We start from the raw sequence: 25,169 nt of genomic DNA, 5'->3' as shown, positions 1-25,169 counted from the left end.
CTCAGTCAATATAAAGCATAAGCAAAGTTATCATGAATGTATTAATCCTCATTAAAATATTTACAGCCGAATTGAAACCACAAATGACTCAAAACCCTCTCCACATTGCTGTTTTTGATTATTTTGACTGTACTCTCAGCTACAAATCTGTATGCTGTTGTTGTAACACGTTTGTGTGTTGTTATATTTGATATTTAAATGTTAAATGTGTGGAGAGGAAAAACAGACCTTCCATCTTGCCACGTTCAAGAGGACCGGAGGGGGCGGGGTGAAGATAAGACTATCCACACGGTTGAATAAGCTCAACGCCTCTCAAACCCTATTGGTCTATAAATTACACAGCCCCGCCTCTTTGTTTAACAGCATTTCTGTCATTGGTTCGCACAACTGTCAGTTTGACTGGGGACGGGGTTTCTATGGTGCTGAGTTTTATGAGGCAGCAGGACAGGTTTTGATTTCTCTTTGCTGCTAGAAATTCAGCCTCTGGCCGCTTCGCTCCTCTCCAGTCAGAGCTCACTCAGCACAGCTGCCACAGAGTCGTCATGGCTTCAAAGAAAAGCTCCAAAGTGCAGAAATCTAAAGGTGCGTTGCTGCTTCTCTTTCTCTCCTTTCTATCATGGACTGCAGTGGTGGGGATGATGCGTGTGAGCCTTTAGCTTTCACCGTCAGCCAGCTAATCTGCTGTCAGGCTGTTGTTTCATTCAGGGCCATGGTTCTTAGCTAGCTGGCTAAAATGGTGTCGACGTGTTGGATAAACGATAAATGTGTTTAAACTTTATTTAAGGAGCGTGTAAACACTTAAAAGTGAAGCACAGCCTCGCTCCTATTACTGCTTTAACACGACAACACTGTACATTACTGCTGTCCTTTTACGCACAGGAATTCCAGCGTCGCCACAACTATATAATTCGACATTAGCTAAATGCACACTAAAGCTCGTATGTTTTATTGTATTTAACACGTTAGCTTATGTTTTAAATGAGTACGTCATCGTTATATGAACAGTAGCAGCGGTTTCTACGGTGTCCAGGCTGGTTGAGTCGTGGCGACTCCAGCTCCAGCAGGATTACAATGGTGCACTCGCTCTTGTGTGTGTGTGTGTGTGTGTGTGTGTGTGTGTTTCTAGCTTCTTGCACAGTCTGTACTCTCTGTGTGGCTTAATGTAGGCCTAGTCGTCGTCAGCGTTTAGGTTTTTTGAGACGCCTAGTTTGTGGCTAGTATTGCTAGTTTAGTGTGCGGTGCACCCCGGGGCACAGGCAGGGCCCAGGGCACCCCGCCCCCAATTCCATCCAGTCACTTTTGGAAATGCTCACGTGTCAATATGAGGACCTGGGGGGGTGGGGTTGTACGTGGCTCTCGGGGGTCTCCTCGGGCGCAGGGACCCCGCACAACACATATATCCATATGAGCTTTGTTGTAGAGGCTGCCTCGCGCCTTATTTGAATGTATGGCTACATGGCGCGCGCCCAGTATGCGACGTAACTCTTAAAATCAATGAAACTCCCGCGTTTAAAAACGTAATAACTTGTCAGGTTCATTGCGGGAAAAAAGTATTGCGTAGACTTTTAAACGTACGTTGACTTTGCATATTATCTGTACCCGTGCTATAGAGGGGAAGGGTCAGCCCAGTGATGACTTTCACCCGCATACTGACACGTGGCTGTGGGTAGATGAGTAGGAGCTCGTGTTGTGTATGTTGATACCCTTACTATAGGAGGAGGTTGTGGTAGTTCATACTTGAGTACACTCTGTACTTAACTGGCTGCACAGGACTTCCTCTTACTATTAGAGAATGATGCTCTCCGGATACCACAACATAGCGCATTAGTTCAGAGTTACTAAATAAAACCATGAATGACAGTAAAATGTATTTCTATGTGGTTTCTATCAATTTTCGCTGCTTGTGTTGATGCTGAGACGCTGCACGTTGCACAACCACTTTCCAGATGAATGAATGAGAAGCTGAAGGCAAAGACTATAAATATATAATGCAGCTTTTTCAAAGTTTATTTTCTTCCATGTTAGTGATCACAGCTTGATCTGCAGGGGGTTCATCACGTCCCGTGTCTTTGCAGTTCAAAGGTGTGACGTTTAGAAAAAATGTCCCGAGAACAAAATGTTCAGTTTTTTCGGGTCTACTTAACCCCGCCCACCTCTGTGCCTATGCATGAATGTATGTGCAACAGTTGTTTCACAGTGTGCTGCTGCTGCTGAGCACCATGAAACAAAACAGCAGGTACAATAGATCTCATATGCAGACAGAAGACAGCTGTTAGAATGAACAAATACTTATTTTCAAGCACAGGATGAGATTCATTCATCTAAATTTAAACACAGTATAATGTATATATTATACAACATAATAAACCACTAGGCTGGGTATTGGTACTGAATACCCTTGTAAGGTATCAACCGAAGTAAATCAATACCAAGTAGTATCGAAGCATCTCCCTTCAAATAATACCGGCAATCAACCTTTTTGCACCCACACATGGGTTAATAGCTCATGTGTGGGTGACAAGTGTGTGACATATGCTGTGACTCACATGCTGATTTTGAGCATTTTGTATTTAATAAATATTACTCATTTGAAGCCTTCCCAAATGCACTTGTTTAAAATCAAATCACTTACATGTGTAGGAGTGGCAGCATTTTATACAATTTAATGCTTCTATTTACATGATGGGTATCGAAAGAAGTATTCAATTGATATCAGTGTCACTTGAACCCTTACATACACTTCAGGGTCAAATTTGACCCATTTCTTCATTTTAGAGCAGGAAAACCACCACAAATATTTTTTTTTCTTTTAATCCAAAATTTGACAACTTTTCCTAATTGACCCAAAGTATACAAACATAGTGTACATAGTGTGGCTGTAAAGGGTGTATTCACCATTCACAAAAAGCATTCAACATTAAAAATAAACTCTGTCTGATCTTTGAATGCTTCACTATGGCCTGATCACACATTTATCTGTGACTTATGACGTATTCAGGAATTATTTGTTGCGCTGAAATTTGGTACAGAGGTCAGTTAGGAGGGGATGCTGTGAAGGGTCACAATATGAACAGTGTATAAGGGTTAAGTGCACTTGGATTTGTACTGCTATCATAATTTTTTTTAATGATACCCAGCCCTGTAAACGACACGTGAAACTAACTGATTAATGGCTTCCATTATCTACTGTTGTATTTTTTTCAAAGACTGTAATTATAGTGTTATAATCACAGTGTTTTTTTCAGATGCTGTATTTTATGATTGACAGTTGAAATGCAGCCAAGTAGGCCATAAGTACAGCAGCTCAGACAATGCAGGTTGTAGAGGGGATGATGACTGAATGTTAAACATTCATATGGGAATCCTGCCAAATGTGGCCCCTTATCTCCATGATGTAACACTTACAGGGAAACGTGTCCATTTAACAGCAGGAACCAATTATGTCACCCTCAACACAACGTAAATATGAAAGTGAGATTTTTCTCAAGCAGCTGTGGATGAACTGGTTCTATTTTAATGGGAAGAGAAAGGCCTGTGCACTGTGAACTGTCTGTGTTTATTTGAGTTACGTCACATTATTAAACACCGCTGGCGGCTTATCAAATATTGATTTTTTTGGCGGTCAAGCTTGAAAGGAGAGAGTAAACAGAGAATTGTATGTTTTGATGCTTTCAGTGTGAAAGTGGACGTGCTGAGTCATGTATGTGGTTGATTGAATCCTATCTTTTGAGAAGACATGAAAAGGGTTTGTCAGAGCTTTTCTGTTCATGTATTTGTGCTTAACGAAAATCTTATTTCACCACCTAGTTTTTTTTTCTTTTTCCAGTCATGTGTTCATATTTTTCTACACTATGTATCATTTAAATCCCTCAGGCCTCCTCGTCGTCCCCTCTGCGGTCGATGAGTTGAGAGTTGCTGAAGTGTGCAGAGCTGAAAGGGTAACAGCCTGCTCTGTTCCTCTGGGACTAATGTGTGATGCTGTGTTAGTGTGCTTTGCATTCTCAGAACGTGTTCTCTCTGCCCATACTAAAGCCTGTCAGACAGGAACATCACCATGGAACTTTGCATGATGGTGTGTGTGTGTGTGTGTGTTTTGGCCTGGTGGTGCTGCATCATGTGCTGTTAAATCAAACCAGACATAAGAGCAATAGCTTCATGTGTTAAATAAGTATTGCAAGTCACAGTTAGGGTCTCCTCCTGGATGGGGTTACCTTTTTCTAACAGGTCAGGATATAGGGGACCACCATGCACATGCAGATGCTGACATAAATGAATGACACATGATAATGAAAAGTAAAGCATCACAATTAGAAACATGCTATTATCACATCATTTAACATTTAATAACTAATAAGTTTAATTGCAGGTTTTAACCTGGTGTTAAACAGTATCATTGTTTCTGTGGTTTATTTATAGTCTATAGTGATTCTAGTAGAGTGGTACAGCCAAAGAACCAGAAAGCAGTGTTTTCTGTTAGGGATGCACCAATCTAATACCACTGTTAAATTAATAAGCTGTATGCTTGCAAAGCCTGAGTTTATTCTTTTATGTGTAAGGCAACATCAGGCTTGACTTTAAAGGTGCAGTGTGTAGAATTTAGTAGCATCTAGTGGAACAGACTTGACAAAAATGGAATATAATATTCATAAGTATGTTTTTAACTAGTGTACAATCATCTGAAAATAAAAATCGTTGTGTCTTTATATCTACATAGTGAGCGGGTCCACTTCCATGTTGCACCGCCATGTTTCTACAGTAGCCCTGAATGGGCCAACTAATCACTGATCCTAGAAAGGCCTCTATAGATAGTCAGGGCATTTTTAGTTCTATGTTGCATTAGATTAAATTAGCAGAGGTATTAATATAGCTGGTCTAATTGAGACTACACAGGCTTCTCAGTACAGCTGATTTTTACTCAATCAAAACCAGGTGGTGTTAGTGTTACGACCTAGTGTACATTTTGTTCTGTGTAAGCCTTGTGCCTCACAGTGCTAAAACAGCAGTAACTCTGGAGTCTTCCACTCTAGATAATAAATCATCCCCATTGTCACCAACACTCCATCCAATGATTTGATTCAGTGTTAGATCAGTGTATCTTTATTTTCTTGTCCGTAAAAGTTTGTGAAGAAGCTGCAGTTGGAAACAAGCTGAAACCACAGCTCCGTATTTAATTACACGTTTGCAGCCAGCCTGTGATATAACGCAATTAGCTCGACGCTAGCTCAACAAACAACAGCTCCAGCTAATACTAGCAGCTTTCTGGGGGGGATTGCTCAGAACAAAGCCCGGCACGGGATTCGTTTCCTGCCCGAGGCAATGCCACAGCCTCCATCACTGGAATGCACCGTACCCACTGACACTGAAACAGCCAGTTCCACAGTCAGTAAAGGAGCGGAAGTAGTCGGACTGATAGGTGGATGGATAATAAGTTTTGCTGAGCTGTACCCGCTTGCTGCCATGAGACATGTACACACGAGGTTTCATCATCACAGCCCTTAGAGGTCTTGAATTTTGACTGTATGTTGAAGAAAGTGAGACAAACAGTTTTTTTTAGGTCAGAGGTCAGCACTGTCAAAAGTGAGAGTGGAATGTCCTCTAAAGGTATACAAACCTGCTTTTGTTTGCACACACACACATTTAAAAGCCTGAGGGACTAGCAGTAGGTAAGTTTTTAAAGGCGGTGCAGCTCAGCAGCCCTTACATAAGACTTGAGAGGAGCTGCTCAGACTGAACAATGTGTACCGAGCGTCACAGAAGAGACTGAGCAGAGAAAGTTTTCCATTTGTTTGGAAAAGAAGACCTACTGTGTGTGTGTGTGCGTTTAGTGTGCATGCCTGTGTGTGTGAATTGGCTGCTGTGGTCATACAAGCATGGAACGTACAGGAGAAGCGAGCGGTACGTTATTGCATGGTTTTAAGTTTCAGCAACAACACTTTTGGGTGTGTGTATGTGTGTATGTTAGTTTGTGGTTGAGAGTGTGTGTGTAATATAAGGTTTTGTAGGTGTATTCTGAGCTGTAAAGATGTAGTTAGTCTTTTTTTAGTCTTTTAAAAACAAGCAGTTATAAATCACATTTTTGGTTTTGTGCTATTTTCTTGTCTTGAGTCCAGTTTTTGTTTTAGTGTAATCTGATCTGTCTTGTCTTTTCACTCTTGCTAATTAATAGAACAATGATCTGAATGTGTGAACCTGAATTTCTGGCCGTGTCAGGCATGTAACCACACAGGTATTGACTTTAGTCACAATTTGAGCCCTGTGGTTTACCTTAAAGCCAGAATAACCCTGCTATAGCATATATAACAGAGTTATGAGAGTCAGACCATCATGTACAGTTCTATTTGTTTATCTTGTGTATCAAACTGAAATGAGGCAGAGTTTCTATTACGTCTGTATTTCTGCTGTTACTGTACTTTAAATCTCAGCATCCTCAGGAACTAGTACTAGTACTAATACTGCTGATGCAGTGAGGACATGTATGAGGTTTAAGAATAGCTGAATCAGCATGTCAGATGTAGCAAACAGCTGTAAAAATCAGTGTGATTTACTTTTTTTTATGGGTTGACGCCTTTTTGTGGATATGTTGTTTTCTGCGTGAGTATTAGCCATGGATCCAAAAAACAATCCCAAACCCTGAGCACCCCCCCTTCTATTTTAATGAGTAAAGCTTGGTGGGACTGAGAGTGCCCCAGGCCATATAAACAACCATAAATTACTGACAGAGGAGCTGTGAAGCTGGTTTTTAAAAGTTTTGTATTGTTTAAAGGCTCAGCTTCATGCAAAAATCATTGTGTGAACTCATATCTACATCAATACTTACTGATAGTAATTATGTTAATGAAAGGGACATGATTGGACAGCGTTCCAGTTGTTTTTATTGCTGTCAGACATGATGGAGTACATTAATTCACACTGATGAATTATCAAAAGTGTTGCCATTAGTTTCCTACTGATGGACTAAATTATGTAATAAACTCATTGTTTCAGCAATATTAAGCCATGGTTACTGTTGCTATGGATGCAAACTACACTATCATGTAAGGGTAGGAGTCATAGTAACTTACCTACACCATACAATCAACATATACACATGGGTCAATGATGTGATGCAACCCAGTGTCAATTGGTGTAACCAGTGTATTTTCATAAAAATCTGATTATATACAGGAAAATAAATATAATATATAATCTTTTATATAATATAATCCTTTTATGTAACGCCACACTGTTTTTTTGTTTTTTAAAAAAAACAAAAACAAATTTTACATAATTTGGCACAACTTATTTAGAAGAACTGGTTGTTTTTAGGATATGTCCTGCTCTATACTGACTAAATGCTTTAAAATGTAAATTAAAATACAAAACTTTTCTCTTCACTTGATGTTTTTTAAATTAAGTAATTATTAGTTTAAGTCCACTTAAATAGACTGTAGGTGGATAAAATATTTATCATTTTTATGTGGTTACACCATTTGACATTTTCAGGAGCATTCAGTCTTTTAGTAAAAAATGGTGTTGAAATGTCGTTTTAAATGATATAAAACCAACAATGTACATTTTAACAAACCTGATGCTGCTCTTAAAACCATTTTAACATATTTTTGAAAAGCTCATCTTGCCAATCTTTATTTGTACTTATTTGTGTTTGTCTTCATTTTTTACTGAATCAGGTTTAACATATCCCCCCCTGCTAATGCCCCCACCCCCCCACCCACGTGGCAGAATTCAACCCATGCTTCCAGAACAGCACATCAGAGTGGAGGTTATAAGCCCATTTTTTAGCTTCAGTTGGCAGTTGAAGAACACATATTAAATATGTTGAATTATCAGTTGAAAATCTTCCAGATCAGACAGAGGAGGGGGAGGGGGAGGAGGGGGCTTTAAAGCTGGTGGTGGCCAGTCAGCTCAGCCTGGCAGTGATGTTGACTGGCTGTGCTCTTCCTCCTCTGAGTGTGTCAGGGCCAGCTGCTCTAACAGCACTATAAATAACTCTCATTTTGACCTCCAGAGCCATATCAGGCTCAGAGAGGAGGAGGGAAAAAAAGAGACAGAGAGAGAGCAAGGATGACTGACAGATGAGCAAAGAGAAAGGCAGACAATCAGTACAAGTAGAGGGAGGGACAAAGAGAGAGAGAGAGGGACAGACAGGCAGAGCTGCGTTTTTTGTTTTTTTTTAACTTGTGGTCAGGACTGCATGGTTTCTCGCGGACAGTCGACCCACCGTTTGGTTAGTCAGTGAGCCAGGATGGGTGAACCAGCAACTCTGGTGGAGTCGGCCACCCCTTCGGTCGTCGCGGCGGTCCCCACGGTGATAGCTGGAGAAATGCAGGGTGAGGAAAGTGTCCGTTTGAAGGGCCGAGAAGGACGAGGCGGTGTGGAGGTCACTGTGTCGGCCTGTAGCTGTAGGATCCAGAGCTGACTTAAGCAAAAAGTTCAGCAAGTGGTTTTATTCAGGTTTTTTTGGGTTTACAGCCAAAATGTCAACTTAATGTTTGTGTATTTAGTTCTATCAGTCTTGTATTTGTGTGATTGTTGCGTCAGAGTATAAACGTGTCCTAAATGATCACCTTACAATACTCAGCTGTTTCTGTGGGTTAGGGTTAGGTTTGATGACATTTAAGTGAGCCAGGTTCTTCCAGTAGTGTAAATGTGAAGAATTCCAGCTGTAGATTACTTCCAGCTGCTCAGAGTATCCTCACCTTCTTCTACTTTTTTATATGAATCTATAACGGGCTTAATGACACATGCCATGCTTCCAGTCTTGACCAGTGATACTGGTGTTATCAGCTGATTGATGGATAAGATAACCGACAAAAGAATTCCCCAGAATATTAGAGATTTGAAGATTAAGTCAGCACAAAAAAGTTTAACTAGTAAGCATGAGCATCTTACTGGAAGTCACATTCAACTTGTCAATAGGTTGAATTGAGTAAAATGTTAAGCTTATTAATATTAATGAAGTTTGGGGTATTAATGGGTTTGTTTTAGTATGTGTAGCTGTATTAGATTGAGAGTTTGTAAAGTACACATCTACAGTTAATGTTAGTATGTTGAACTGTGCTCTTTAAATATGTGTGTGTGTGTGTGTGTGTGTGTGTGTGTGTGAGTTTGACCTCGCTCCACACAGCGGACTTCCAACACCTGTTCATTTTCTATCCGCCACTATTTTCTCTCACCGTGCATTGTGGGATGTCATCGGCACTCCCCGGAATAGCCTCTCACTCTCACATTGCTCTCGTTTCCATCCATCACCTCCTCCGCTGCTCTCACACTGCCAGCTGTGAAGCAAGCTGTGTTTTCAATTATACAGCTCAATATTCTTGCAAAGTTTAAATCTAGACAGTTTGTCTTGTTGTTGGGGTGAAGTTAGTGTGTGTGTGTGTGTGTGTGTGTGTGTGTGTGTGTGTGTGTAAATGGTCCAAACTAAATCCAGTCAGATCAGAGTGTGTTGTGTTTTGTTTAGTGGAGGAAGACATGGAAGCTCATAATCTAGATGGATTTGGGTGATACTTACTAATGATTTAGCATGTTTGACGTGTGTGTGTGTGTGTTCATTCATAATAAGCTGAGCTATACATCTCCGGTCTAACCTGACAGACATGGTTTAGCTGCCTCCAGGTAGAACTTGATACTACATACTTGAGAATTCATGATCACACATGTTTGACTTTATTAGGATCCTCATTAACTATTACACATGTTTCATAATAACTACTTTTCTGGGGTCCACACAGATCATCTACAACAATACACACAGGCTCAACAAAAAACGTGATGAGATCAGCAAAACAGATCTCATACTCACTACAAAACACTACATACAATAAATAATCTCTATAAAGTAATCTGTAATAAAATCTACAACATACTGTACATAAATCCTTATACTATATACAAGTGTGTAATGTTCCTGGTATTAAACAGTAAGGACAGCTTCAGTCTTATTAGTGGTAGTGGGAGGTACAGGGAGCTGTGGTGTTGTACAGTCTGGATGATGGTAAGAAAGCACTTTGAGGCATGTAGTTTTGACTTCCTGTCTGAACACATCTGATTGGCAGATGTATAAATAATTCTTCAATGGGGATCAAATCTGCCAGCTTCCTCAAAATCTAACCACATACTCAGTAAATGTGGTTGTGCAATGTACAGTGGTTTATACAGTGTGTGATGCTGCGTTCACATGCATTCAGACAGATGTTAGACAGAAAAAAGATGCATATGAATGCAGCAATAAAGAATGAGTGATTTCTCCTGAATGTACAGCATGACCTGATGTGAAGGAATGCTTTGAAAGTAAAAAAAAAAAAAACCCTGTCAGATCCTTCAGATGATGAATTGATGTTTCTGTCTCTTGTGTTGCAGATGGCACTAAAACCCAAGCAGCCAATAAGAATGGGAAGAAGTCCGACTCCGGCTCCAGCGGCAGCGGCAGCTTCTTCACCTGGTTCATCGTCCTGGCCCTGCTGGGCGTCTGGACATCTGTAGCCGTGGTCTACTTCGACCTGGTCGACTATCAGGGAGTCCTCGGTGAGTAAACTGCACACACACACACACACACACACACACACATCTGTTTGATTTAAAGCTCAATGTGCCATTCTTCCTGCAGCCTTCCTCTGCATGCACCTTGCCAGAAAGGTGTGGTAGCAACTGATATGACTTGCTTTTTTTTCCTTCACGGTGCCTATTCCCCATCTGCACTAAAACACACACACACACCTTCCATCAACCCTGAAGCGAACTTCAACCCTGATTTAAGAACCAGTCTAACCATTACAGATCAGACCTGCCTGACATCAGTTTACGCTTCACTCCTCAGTCCTCCTTTTGCTTTTTCCATTCTGCGTTCCCTTCTTTCTTTAAACTGCATACTTTGGAAAATTCAGCGCAAAGCAGTCACTAGAGAAGCTTTCAGATGACAGCCAGTCAAGTAGAGTGCAAAGAAATGAGAGGAACATGAGCTAATGTACATAGTAAAGGTAAACTTGATTATCTTTCTAACAACCACTTTGATTGTAGCATGCAAACTAAGCTGAACCCTGCTCTGCATATCTGCTTTTACATGTCTCTTTATCTCTGATCACATGATACTGTCTGTCACTAATCTGCAACCCCTAATGACTCATGTTAAATATATTCTGTGTTTTTTTTTTGTTTTTTTTTGACGTATATTCAATATGTATGTTTTGTGTTTTGCATGCAGACAAAGCTAAGGGCATACAAATTAACCTGTCTGAGGCCTTGCAAGGTAAAGATTTCAAGGCATATACATTATGTCTTTCCACCCAGTATAACATTTGTAGTTTATTTTGTCTTCTAGTTCTCCTGTAATGTTTCCCTCACTCCCTTTTATATACTCTTCCCAGAGCCCTGGATCTAAAAGAGATAATATATGATCTATCAATCAAACTTTATTGATATAGCAGCTTTCATACAGGTTAATGTAGTTCAAAGTGCTTCACAGTTGATTTGACAAGCTGATAATAAGAACAAGTGTAGACAGGGACAACATGAAGAGAAGGAAGAAAAACACAGAACAAATTACAAAGACATTGATGAGACCAAATCATGCGAGAGAAAATAACAAGAAATTATATCAATTAAAAAATGTTTTAAAAATGTTAAAGATATAGGATTTATCCTTATAATAATTAAATTAAATGAAATAAAAATAAATAAGAAAATAAAAAAAAGAGTTAAAATTAGATTAAGAAACTTAATTAAAAAGAAAAAACTAAAGTAGAATGAAATAAAACAATCAAGTTTAATAAAATGAAATACAAAAAGAAACAATAAAATTGCTAAGAAAATTATTATTATTATTATTATTATTATTATTATTATTATTATTATTATTATTACTATACTATAGATTGTTAATCATAATCAAAGAGCCGGCTGAACATGTAGGTTTGACATATAAAATATGTGCTGTACACTTGTGGCTCAAAAGTCACTGTGCACTTGTACAAATGATGGACTAATTGTGAAATTGCAGAACAAGGAGAAAACATTTGAACCACTGTCTTTTCTGCTGAATCTGGACTTTTGTGCATAAATGTAACCAACATGTAATGACAGAGTTATTAGAGAGATTTTAGCTGGAAGCAGCTGCAGGCCAGCATGGCTCTATAGTAAGTGCTAGAGCAAAAAATGGAATAAAGTTTCTTACTATAGTAGTGAAATATTAACAGCATGTCCTCAGGCTTAGATTTACTGCTTCTACAAATTAAAGTGTATCACAAATGGAGGGAATTTCTGTGTAATTGTTCTCAATTAAACTGTCTTTACTTTAAAATGTCCACACAGAAAAAGAATAGAATAAGACATTTTAAATGAAGAGATTAAAGATGACATTGTCCTCGTTCAGCTGTTCAGAAACATGAAGAATGAACAGCTGACCTTTCCTCAGCTGGCACAGCTGGATTAGATCCAGGGTTCTTCTTCCATCCTAAACCTAGAACACACAGTAGAGCTCCTCCATAGTTTTTTTTTTTTTAATTCTTTTTTTTCATGGCACAAAAAACCCCCTGCTAGACCAAGCATCCCCCACAGTGCCATATTAGGTTGTGTTTGGTAACACACATTTCCTCTATCATGTCCTGGACCTCTGCCATTTCCTGTTTTTTTAACCCACCTAGTCTTATTGCTCCTCACATTCCCTCATAGAAGAATTCACCCAACCTTTTACCAACCTGACAGTAAACATTAGACCACCTCACCCTCTGTGTCCCATCAAAGAGCCTGTCGTCTTTAAGTGTCCCCCCCTGTGTTTATGATGCATGTCAATCTAAAATGATCAGTAATGTCCATGTGTCTTCCTGTGAGAACAAACAGTAAGTGTACGTGTGTGTCTGTCACTGCTGTAGGTAAACTGGTGGCATACGACACAGATGGCGATGGTGATTTTGATGTCGAGGATGCTAAAGTTCTGCTAGGCAAGTGGATTTACTTCCAACTCCCAACTAATGTTATCAGTGTCTTACAGAAAGATTAAAAAACCAACATTTAAATCTGCGTGAGAAACATCTGGAAACCAGTTCTAACCTCTTCTGCAGGCCACTGATAACCTGTGTGTGTGTGTGTGTGTGTTTTTTTGTGTTGATTTTTACACTGAATGGCAATTTGGGTTTCTTTTGCATGACTGATAATCCTACAGTTGACCGTTACCATAGAAACAAGTTCATTAACAAGCAGCAGAAAACACTCAAAACACTCATCACTTTAGACCCTCAGGGGGAAAGTTTAGTGTGTTTTCTTTTTTCTAAACTGGTTTATAATCTGTCACACACACACACACACACACACACACACACACACACACACACACACACACACACACACACACACACACACACACACACACGTCTATTTCAACACACCCACATTAAAAGAGTATTAAGAGTTTTAATTAGTCTAAGATCTGTAAAGCTCCCTGAAGCTTAGGCCTCCAGTTAAGAAGGTAGGTGCTGTGTAGTGTGTAGTATAGAGCTACAGTAAACCTCCGAGGTCTGTGAACACACGCACACACACACACACACACACACACACACACACACACACAGGACTCTACTGATTTCCCATGTAAATGCTCTATTCTATCTGTGTTGTAGCACTATGTGAAGCATTGAGGACAGGGAGCAGCTCAATAACGACTGTTGTAGTTTCCACTTGACTTCAGTTTTAATCCTCATGTGAAGTCTGCTGCATGTTGCATGGTTTTATATAGAATATCAGCTTCTCTTCTTTTTTTTTCTGTTTTATAACTTAACACATTGAAAGGTTAAATGTACCGTAGTTTTAGATGATGCAAATGGCTGAATTCCAACATCAGGATAAGATGCTTGACGTAGTGTCTGAGGGAGTCTTAGTTTGCTTTCAGGCAGTAGAATCACACATTAGCCTTTTGTTCACGTCATTCTAGCATAAAGACTCGTTAGGATATAAATAAGCTTGTTTTTTGTCTGAATCCTTGGATGGCACACTCGTACTGTATGCAAATCAACAGCAAAAACTCCATGCTTTTTTTTCTCCCAATGTTCAAAATACTCTAAACAGAAGAACATCTCTTTACACTCAGCAATCTCTGCTCATATGTTCCTGTTCTGAAGTACTCTTACATGGCAGAGAGGTGGTTGTTTTTGTCCAGTTTCTATCTGTCACGTGTCAGTAAGGAACCCGTTCATCTACTCCAATGAGCTCCAGTAGGACATAGTTAGTGGAACCCTGATGTTACACCGCATGCTCCCATTCTCTTTATTTTGATCCATTTTGCATCTCCCTCTCTGTCCTCTTCTTTTCCTCTTCTCTGACTGTATGTGTTTAAGTCTGTCTGTCTTTAATGGCTTTGTATAGAACTATAAATGCTTAGCAAGAAACATACACCTCTTATGAGTATTAAAACACATTTTAAATGGTTTAAATTGAAACCTAGATGTGTCAGTCCACCATCAACCATCAAAATGTTGCTTTCGCCATGTTCCACCATTTCCCAGCATGCCACTGTGTCCACCCACAGTCTATATGACTTAGGAAGGACATCCTCCCATATTCATTATGTAATAATAATGATGATGATGATAATAACAATGATTAAAATGACATGACAAGGCTTGGTAAATAAACATGTACTGTATGTAGTTAGGTAGGATGACGGTGTATTAGGGCCAAGTGAGCTGGAGGAGGGGAGGGGGTAATATTTTGAGAGAAGTCAATTTATGAGATAAAAAACTGGATTTTATCTGACATTATGTAGTCACAAATATGCAACACCTTTTTTAAAAAAAAAGATAATTCTTGTAAATTTGCGACTTAATAATGTCAGAATATCTGAGTTTTTTCCCTTAATACGCTGTCGTCACCACAAGCATGCAAGATTCATACGTAAAAACATTTTTTATATTCATTCTTTCTGTTCATTCATTGATCACTCCATCCATCTTTGTATGTACTTTTTAACATAAGCTTAAAATATCTTTGAATATCAAAAACATTAATTCACACTTTTCACAAACAAGGTATTGTAATGCAGTTTTAGGTGCTCATACACATCTTCAATCTGAAAACAAGTTTATCACCATAGATAGATAGATAGATAGATAGATAGATAGATAGATAGATAGATAGATAGATAGATAGTTTATTTGTCCTGAAGGAAGTTAAGGTATCCAGTAGCTTATATGACACACATAACTAATACTCAATATAACAATACAAAAATGCAAACAGCAATAGGAAAAATACCAAATCCTAAATAATGAATAATTAATTGCATGCATATCATGCTGCTTTCAGCTTGCAAACCTAGTTGAAACCCAGCTTTAGCTTTTCCTCTTTATGTGTGTGTAACTCCTCATGTGTGAGTGTAAGGCTGTCTATGTATGATAAGCAGAGTGAGCTCAACTACATTTTTGGGGTGCACAAGAAAGAAATCTGAAGTTCAGCGTTGCCCAAAGGTCAAAGGTCATCGATCTCTCTCTTTCTCATTAGAATTTTTAAATGAAGCAGCTGATCATGTGTAGACAGCCTGACTCCAGTAGTCCAGCAGTGTATAATAGAGGCTGAGTACTCAGTAGATCCCTCGCTGCCTAACCTACGCTCAAAACTTATCTTACCTTCTCCTCCTTGTTTCTTTTCCTCCCTCTCTTTCCCACTCTGCTCTTAACCCTCTTTTCATTCTTTCATTACATTCTTTCATTTTTTTCGTTTTAATGCATTTGATCCCTCGCCATTTTTTATTAGTTCCCCCCCCCACCGTCCCGTCTCCTTTACTTCCACACGTTGTGCTCCCTCACTTCCCCTCCATCCACCCACATGCCTCCACACCCCTCCTCCTCCTCCCTCCCTCCTCCACCTACCCCTCCCTCCTCTCGTTTGCGTAGGCCTGACCAGCGAGGGCGATGGTCAGGGCGAATCGGAGGTTCTGGATTGGTTAGAAGAAGTGGAGGAAGTGGATTGGTTAAACGGTTTCTTCACTTTCCTGTACGGTCTGATAAACCCGCTGGAGCCGCCGGAGGAAGAGGAGGAGGAAGAGGAGCAGCAGCGCAGGGCCTCGGGCAGGGTCACCGAGGCGCTCGAGGAGGAGGAAGACGAGGAGGAGGATGAGGGAGGAATGAGGAGAAGAGGAGCGAGGGATGATGGGGGTCAGGGGCAGAAGATCGTCATAGTCGGCCTTCATAACCAATAGCAGGTCGACTTCTACTTTTTTTTTTTTTTTTTAATGCACTCTCTCTCAACTGAAGGGCCTGGACATCTGGCGGCTCTAGCACCGGGAAAACTCTCCTGCAGGAGTTCCTCTGCTTACCTTTTTTGCAGGTTTTGGTATTTAAAAAAAAAAAACCAGCTAGCAGCTTTTGGATATGAATATTCCCACTCTAACCTTTTGCTGTGGGGTCTAATTCAGGTGTAAATGCACTCAGAATGCATTGTTAAAGGACTTCTAACAGCAGGTGTAAATGCAATGATCCCCTTTGATCCGATGTCATTACCCCTGATGATGTCTCCACATACAGATTGCATGTTATTACCAGGACTTGGATTCATTTACCTGGCACCGAAAGTGTGTAGGATTGCCTTTTTTTCTATAGACTGAGTGTATATACTGAGCCACATCCTTCAGATTCTTGTATTTTGTGGTTGTCTTTATACCTTCACCACCAGCAGCAGCAGCAGCATGTTATCTGATCCATTCTCATTTAGCTTAGAACAGAATAAATACCCACAGTAGTTGAAGCCTAAAACACATGTCAAGTCCAGGGTCAAAGTTAAGAGTAGCACAATGCGGTAGAAGAGAGAGAGGGGAGGGCTTTTTCGAACCCTCCAGCTGCTGTTACATGCACAGACAGGTGAAACCAGCTGCAGGTGTGACAGAGGGCGTGTTTCTGTCAACCTAAAGGCTATAACACATGCTTAGGATGACACCTAATGAAACAGGCTAGTCCTGCTCTGAATGGACTAACTCATGCACTTATTTATTAAGAAGTTAGTCTGCTCTAAATATTAGACATTGATCAGGGTTTTTTGCTTTAATGTTATTTTCGAGCTGTACTTGCAAACGCACAACTGACTGAGTTAGAAGTAGTTTTTGAATTGGAGGATTAAAGTGTGTGTGTGTGTGTGTGTGTGTGTGTGTCAATTTTAATGTGTCTCATTTGAAGTAATAGAAAAGCTGTAATTGCATGTTGTGTAGAATGACCATGGCTTTTTTTTATTTAGCTCATATGGTTACATTTATTTTTTTCTCTTATCATCCTCGTGTGTGTGTGTGAGGTACCATGAGTCTGCTGAGCTTACTGGGTTACTGGGACAGATCCTCCTGCCTCACTTTCAGCTGCTTCATAGATTCAATTTGATGTCCTCAATTCAAAAGCCTGCACATGTTGGCTCTATGACTGTTTAATTGTTCAGCATCAGCCAGTCAGAATGAATTACTTCTCATATATTATGTTGATGTTTCATTGTCTTGTAAGATTCTTAAGTTTTCTTGAAGGACCAAATCCATACAGCAGTCATTACAGACTAATTCCTTTGAGAGGAAGCCTAGCTGTACTACTGGGTTTGACCTGTATGAAACTCAGTCTGCTTGTACAGTGTCATGTGGGTATCCAGGTAGTGATCATCATAAGTTATATAAGGTAGCACTGTGTGGTAGGTTTTCATCCAATGCAGACAAAAGCATTCTCCGTCTGCAAGCTTTACTTCTATAATGGCACAAGTAAACATGAGGCTCAGATTGTGACTTTTTGAAACTTTTGAAACAGGTGCAGTGTGCATTTATAATGTGCATAACTGAAGCTGAGTTTTGTCCAACCAGTTTGAGGGTTTCTGCTACAGAAAGCAAGTCTGGTTTGTTTGCCTGAGCCTCGGGCTGAGATGAGCTCAAGGTGTCGGTTAAAGAGAAAGGAACAATACGTGGCGCTATTTAAGCAACTTTGTGCAAACGTTACACCTGATGTTGTTGGACGGTTGGAATGATTAGCACGTCGCTATATAACCACACAGCTACGACATGTGAAACACTCCAAGTATTATAACTCCTCCTGTCTTTCTGTTTGTGTGCAACATCAGATGAAAAGCCTGGAGACGCAGCCAGAAGCGTTAAGAAAGGTATCACCATGCAGCTACCTGCATGAAGCTGTGCTGTGCTGCCGTGTGCTTTCAATTACTCACAACTAAAACCCTCCATATGCATTTTATAAAGTAAACACTGATTTTTATAAATGAAGTAGTGTGTTATTAACCCATTTTTAAAGGGTTGATTTGTGGAAATTTGAAGATTTTTTTTGGGGGCCTGATTCTGTACTTGTGCTTGATGAGTGAAACCCTTTAATAAACAGTAGCGGTGGACCACAAGCTATCAGAGTACCTTTATTCTCTAACTCGTGTGAATCATTACTAGGTTTGTTTTTTCAGTCCTTTTTTAAGTTTTCAGTACCTACTAATCAGGGCCGGCCTTAAAAACGTCATAATTGTGTTATCTAGTAATTAACACTTGAGCACGAAGTGCTTGATAGGAAACATCTGTAGCACTCTCCAATAAGAAGCCACAAACTATGGAAACTGCCTTTTAAAGGCTGCATTACAGTGAAAATATAATTTTCCGAGCTTAACAGACCGTTTTATTATCAGCCTTTATCCACTTACTCATTATATCCACCTTACTGATGATTATTTACCAAAAATCTTATTGCGTATATTTTTGTAAACGCACCGATAGTCATCCTTACAATATCGTCAAGATATGGATATCTTTTTGGTCAGAAATATCTTTATGTGATTGTGCCCATATCACCCAGCCCTTAAACTAATGTAATCTGATCATTTATTCTAACGTTATCTAGTTATATGCAGACGATACTCCGTGTTATCTCTCTAACTCTTTTATGAGTCAGTTGTTAGAAAGCTAATGTGACTTTGTCAGTTGATTGGTTCATCTAATATGCAGCTGTTCAACATGGCCGTTAGTAGATGTAAATATTAATTTGTGTAAGAACTAGTCCGTGTGGTGAAACCGGTTTTAATTTAATGATGCGTAACTCTCCTTTTGTAGAAACATTTCCTTTAGGATTAGTGTGAATTTATGAGCAGCTGGTGTAAATCCAGGTCTAAGCTGGTTTCCACCACTTTTAAATGAATTTGAACTCCTGTCTCCTCACTAGTTTTGAGGAGAAGCATGATAAGGACCTGGACTGGAACTGGTTTGAATTGAGCCTGTCTGATGTGTGCTGCTGTACAGTAACCGAGTGCGTTTCAGCATGGCCTCCTCCCAGTAATAACTCATGTAACGAGCTGTGAAACACACAAGTGTTATTGCTCATTCATCCCAGGAACCTCTGCCACTAAGGACGCTGGCTGGAAGCTTCGGGAGGCTTTAAAGCAGCAGCTGGCCATCATCCATGAACGCGTGGAGGCCAAGAAGCTGGCCAAGCTGGCCCTGGCCGAGGTCAGACAGCTCCTGGCTAAAGAGGAGGAGGAGAGGGAGCTAGAGCTGGGGAGGAAGGAGATAACGGCCAAAGTGAAGGAGAGGGTGGCCGCCAGGTTGAAAGAGGAAGAGGAGAAAATAGAGAAAGAAGAGATCGAGAAAGCTCTGGAGAAGCTAAGAAAGGAAAAGGCAAAACAAACGGACGACGAGAAGGAAGGGGAGAAGAAATCGAAGAAGGAGGGGGAGAAAGACGGGGAGGGAAAGAAAGCACAGGAGGAGGACAAAGGGAGGGGGAAGGAAAAAGGCAAGAAAGGCAAAGCTGAGAAATCCGACAAAGGAGGAAAGAAATGAAGTCAGAGAGATGTATCGATCCAATAGGAAGCCAGAGTTTGGAATATCAGGTATTGAACTGCAGTACTTCCTGAAAAGTGCTGACTATTGAAAACTGACATCACATCACTTGTCGCTTGTTTACTTATTCTTCAATCAGACAATCCATTTACACAACATTTAATATTTGAAGACACTGACCTTTTTAAATAAAGGTTCTAACAAAGAAAAAAATGAATATGTGTAGATAAGTGACTAAAGAGAAACACCATTTTCCATCCTATGAATTAAATATATTATGTCATAGCTTTTCAACTAGCAAAAGTGAGACTGGAGTAACCACGGTGACATAATAATACATGGAGGCCCATCACTCCACAATAAAAGCACGGTGCTGGAAATGAGCTTCACTGATTTGGCTGTGAACTAACCAGTCAGGAACCACTGGTTGAAGATTTGTTGCCAGCTGTTATTTTTCTCTCTGTTTTTAAGTAGAAGGAGCACAGCAAGAGCTTCTAAAGCAATAATATCAAGTGTGACGTACTTTAGCGCTCATGATTTCCATATTAGATTTGACTAGATTAAAATCAGTGTGTCTGCCCAGCTCTTCGCTTTAGAATTGATGCAACAGTTTATTTCTTAATTTAGGAAGTCTGGTGTATTTCCTGAATGTGTTGTTGTTGTTTTGTCAATAAAGTTTGTGAATGCTTATAGATGCCCCATTTTTATTTAAAGTAAAGGCAAATCCTTTGTGTTTTTATTAGCGTGTGATAGAGAGGATCACCATCCAGTTTAAACTCTGCACATCACATGAATGACTTTTAATTTGAAATCTGCCACAAATATATTGATGAGATATTCAATGAAACATCAGTCAGCAAAAGAACACCCATGCCTTCTTCAGTGTATTTGATCAGTGTATTGTTTGTGTATGAATTACCAATGTTATACAATGTCTTATTTAACATGACACACAGTCCACCAATAGCAGCTATGTTTGTGTATGACATCCATATATGACACATATTTATACCCCCAATCATTTAATATGGGCTCTTACATACATATCCTGTCTCTACTGTACACATATATTTCCCGCCAACAACATGTGCATCATCTCATGTAGGACTCAAAGAGAAAGCCGTCGTTGTCACATCCCGTAGTGAAGAGGCCGCCGCCCCAGTGGAGACCGCTGTTCCTGAACCCACACCTGAAGGTAACACACATGTTTGTTATACACACACACGCACACGCACACGCACACGCACACGCACACTTCCTCTCAACTGGCGTGACAGGAACATGTAGATGAGCGTTAGATAAAGAGTGAAGAGGGAACACAGGTGTTGCTTGGTAACTGGCGTCCAAAGTGAGACAGAGCTAACTAAATAGATTGATTAAGGTGCAACTTAAACATGCAGTCTCATTAACCCTTTACATACTGTTCATATTCTGACTCATAATTAGTCTCTACACCAATTCACATTCATAAACTCTCCATAAGTCATTAATGAAAAGTGTATTCTATTTATTTATGTGGAAAGAAAGATACTTAAAATCACTATTTATAGAATATAAAGAATACAGCAACATGTTTGAATGCTGATTTTTTTTTTTTTTTTTTTTTTTTTGTAATAAAAACAAGTCAAATTTGGACATTCATACATGAAAATGTGTATCAGTAGCACAAACTTTTCAAAAATTATGTGTTTTATCTCCATTATTGTATATTTAGGATCACATTAGGAAGTCCACCTAGAGGAAATTAGTATTTGATGTTTTTACAGCTCTTAAATGTAAACATGGGTCAAATTTAACCCTGAACAGTATATTAAGGTTAAAAAAACAACTTTTATTGTTTATGACAGCCGCTGTAAACACAGTGGGACACACACACACACACACACTCTCTCTCTGATGTGATTCCACTCAATCTACTTAATTAGACCTCATTAGTGTGTGCATGTATGTGTAGGAGGGTACAGGCTGCTCCACTGTCATCTCCTTCACTTTATTTAGTCTTGTTGCATTTGTTCAAGAGAGACAGCACTTTAAAGCAGCTATAACTAATATTTGCTCAGTACCAAACAGTTAGCTGTAGACTAGCTGGTGAACGTAGTGGAACATTTATCAGCTACAGAGCCAGATATTTCCCTCTATAAAAATATATATCAAACCACCAGACATTCACTAACTTCTCCAAATCGAACAATAAAGTTGCTGAATGTGGAAATGAGAAACCATTTGTTAACAAGTTCAACATATCAAATTAAAAGCAGTTTTGTGTTACAACCAATCAGCTATAGCAGGTAATATCATTTTAATTGGTACTCATGTAATTTAGGGTTTAATCAGACAGAGTAAATGAAAACCTTCACACCTGCAGGGCATTTAATGATGGCACAGAGAAATTAAAATCAAAGGAAAACCCCAAAAACAAAAGGAAAAGTTGTAAAGTTAAAGCAGAAGCTCCACATCTTATTGTGGTGTTTTGTTTCCTGGGAGATAGTTACTGATGTAGAAGCTGTAATAGATGTGAAACAGTCTTAAAGTTCATTCATATCTTCTCTCTGTCTTCAGCTATTGTGGAGCCTGATCCAGTGCCTGTAGAAGATGTGATTGAAGATGCTGTCGCCGAGGAAACCGCTGCTCCACCAGGTACGTGTGTGTGTGTGTGTGTGGGTGTGTGTGTGTCCTGCAGTATGGACCCTGACAAACATACTGACATATTATCAAGCTGTGTGTGACTGAACAACTCTTCTTCTCCTCCTCTCCAGAGCCTGAACCTGAGGCAGAAGCTGAGCCTGAGGTGCCTGAACCAGAACCTGTGGCTGAACCTGAGCCAGAGCCAGAACCAGAACCAGAACCAGAGGAGGCTCCTGAGGTTTGTAATGTTTTCAAACCCTCAGTTGAACTCTCACCCTTAACGCCCTTTCCAAATCCTCCCTTCTCAAGTTGAAATCTTACAATCAAATATAAATGAAGGTAGCAGGGCATAAAATGTACAAGTGTGAACCTGTTGTTGATACATGGGTGGTGTATTTAATTTTTCAGGTGATTGAGGAGGACCCCGAGGTGCTGGAGGAGGAGCTTCCCGCTGTAGAGGAGGAGGCTCCAGTGGAGGAGGTGTGTAGTTTGTCTTACTGTGTGTGTTACATCATAGCTGCATATCTGTTTCATAAACACTTTCTAGAAACATTTGAATCCTGGAGTTTGGATGGATGGAGGTGGTAGAAAGGAGTCTTATCCTCCCTGCTGCAGAAAAATAAATAATCCACACACATTTTGCACTTGAGCATAACAAATACTAGTAAACAATTTTAATATGCTTGTCAACCTACCAACTTTCATCCTTACAAGCAATCTCTTAAAGCAAGTCCTAACATCTGCCACCTATTATTATTATTATTATTATTATTATTATTATTATTATTATTATTATTATTATCATTTTAGAGAGCACAAAAATATTTAAATATAACTGACTCTCAGATAAACACAAAAATGTCTCCAATAGATTTAAACTTTACATTATGTTTAGCATTTATAAACAGTATATTAATAAATTATAACAAACAAAGGACACTTAAAGGGCCTCACAATGAAGTAGAACATATGACGCCCTCTATCCATACACCTTCAACACAGATACAAGGAAAGCTCCCCAAAAATATAGTTAACTGTTATGTTACTATAATATTTGGTCTGTTATTTTAAAATTGTACTTTGTGCTTTTTAAGCCTTACATAGAGGAATAAAGTAAATCCAGGTCTTTCTGTACACTCTATAATGATCTGAAATCAGTCAGCTGTAACATGACTGTCCTCCAGTGTGGCAGCCAATCAGACCTGTAGCTAATTAAAAAGTTACTTTGACACTACTTCCAAATTGACCTATTATATTTGACCTTGATATTTAAAAAATGATTATGACCCAATAACAAAAAAGTGCTTATAATTAGACCTGTCATGATATGTTGTCTCAGAAATAATCTTGATAAATGATATTATTGTCATTTGAAGATCATTTTCTACCACTGATATCATGATAATATAATAGTATAATAATGTAAGGGGGGTGGGATTGCAGAGTGGGTGCTACACTTCCACTGCCATTATGGTTGGAGACAGAATTATTTACCTATAATTCCATATTGATAGTTTTGAGTTGAACATTTATTAAATCTATTCCTACTGGTTTCAACTGCAAATTGAAAAGTAAAAAGGCTCCATCTTTTCTTAACTTTTATGGTTTGATTAATTTTAGGATGCTCCAGTTGAGGAGGAGGCAGAAGCTGAGGAGGTTGCAGAGGAGGTGGAGGAAGCAGCGACTGAGCCAGCTGTGGAGGAGGAGGTTGTAGATGAACTGGCAGCAGAGCTACAGGCTGCGGTGGAGGAGGCTGCAGCAGCAGCAGCTCTGGAGGCAGAGGAGGAGACGGCCGAAGCCACTGAGGAGGCCGCTCCTGTAGAAGAGGCCGCCGAGGAGCCCGCCGAAGAAGAGGAGGCAGCTCCCGCAGACGAAGCCGTGGAGGAACCCGCTGTAGAAGAGGAGGCTGTGGAGGAGCCTGCAGAAGAAGAGGCTGCTCCCGTTGAAGAGGAAGCTGTAGAGGAAGAAGCTGCTGCAGAGGAGCCTGCTGAAGAAGAGACAGCACCCTCAGAAGAAGCTGCAGAGGAGGCAGCCACTGAGGAAGAGCCCGCTGAGGAAGAGCCCGCTGCTGAGGAAGAGCCCGCTGCTGAAGAGGAGCCCGCTGCTGAAGAAGAGCCCGCTGCTGAAGAAGAGCCTGCCGCTGAGGAGGAGGCAGCACCTACAGAAGAAACTGTTGAAGAGGCAGCAGCAGCAGCAGAAGAAGAAGAAGAAGAAGAGCAGGCAGCACCTTCAGAAGAGGCTGTGGAGGAGGTAGCAGAAGAGGAGGAGGCTGCTCCTTCAGACGAACCCGCTGACGAGCCTGCTGAGGAAGAGGAGGAGGCAGCTGCTCCTACAGAAGAGGCTACAGAGGAGGCTGCAGAGGATACTCCAGAAGAAACAGCGGAGGAGCAAACAGTACCAGGTAGAGTCACAACTGATCAACATAAAATGAATTGGCAACTATCAGTTAATTAGAAAAGCTGCAGCTTCTTAAATGTAACTTCAGAGTTCTGTGGTTTTCTTAGTCTACTATTATACAACTTTAGAATTTTAGACTGTTGGTCGCACAAAACAGTTTGAATATTTTGGGATGTCACCAGGGTTTTACAGCAACTGTGATGAGCTTTTTTTACTATTCATATTATTAAATTATTTGTCAATAATTTAAGTTGAACTACAATTATTCAGTTAACTGATTGAGAAAATATCTGACAGACTAATATATTAGTACCTGTAGTAACAGGTAAGGAGATATGAGGTATAACAGGTGTGTTTTCTATTGTCAGGTTTTGACTAA

At 39.9% G+C, this 25,169-nt stretch overlaps 1 protein-coding gene across 1 annotated transcript; it reads left to right on the top strand.

Moving 5' to 3' along the window:
* The first annotated feature begins 439 nt into the window (after positions 1–439).
* On the top strand, positions 440–25,169 carry asph (aspartate beta-hydroxylase). Its single transcript, XM_053330631.1, has 10 exons — positions 440–582; positions 10,360–10,524; positions 11,201–11,245; positions 12,867–12,935; positions 20,874–20,963; positions 22,328–22,405; positions 22,525–22,631; positions 22,802–22,873; positions 24,014–24,794; positions 25,159–25,169. Exons 1-10 carry the CDS (start codon positions 543–545, stop codon positions 25,167–25,169), a joined length of 1,458 nt encoding a protein of 485 aa, XP_053186606.1. The 5' UTR covers positions 440–542.

This window comes from Scomber japonicus, chromosome 12, assembly GCF_027409825.1.
Source record: "Scomber japonicus isolate fScoJap1 chromosome 12, fScoJap1.pri, whole genome shotgun sequence".
Lineage (NCBI taxonomy): Eukaryota > Metazoa > Chordata > Actinopteri > Scombriformes > Scombridae > Scomber > Scomber japonicus.
Note: the sequence above shows the minus strand (reverse complement) of the source record. Positions and strands in the feature narration are given on the sequence as shown.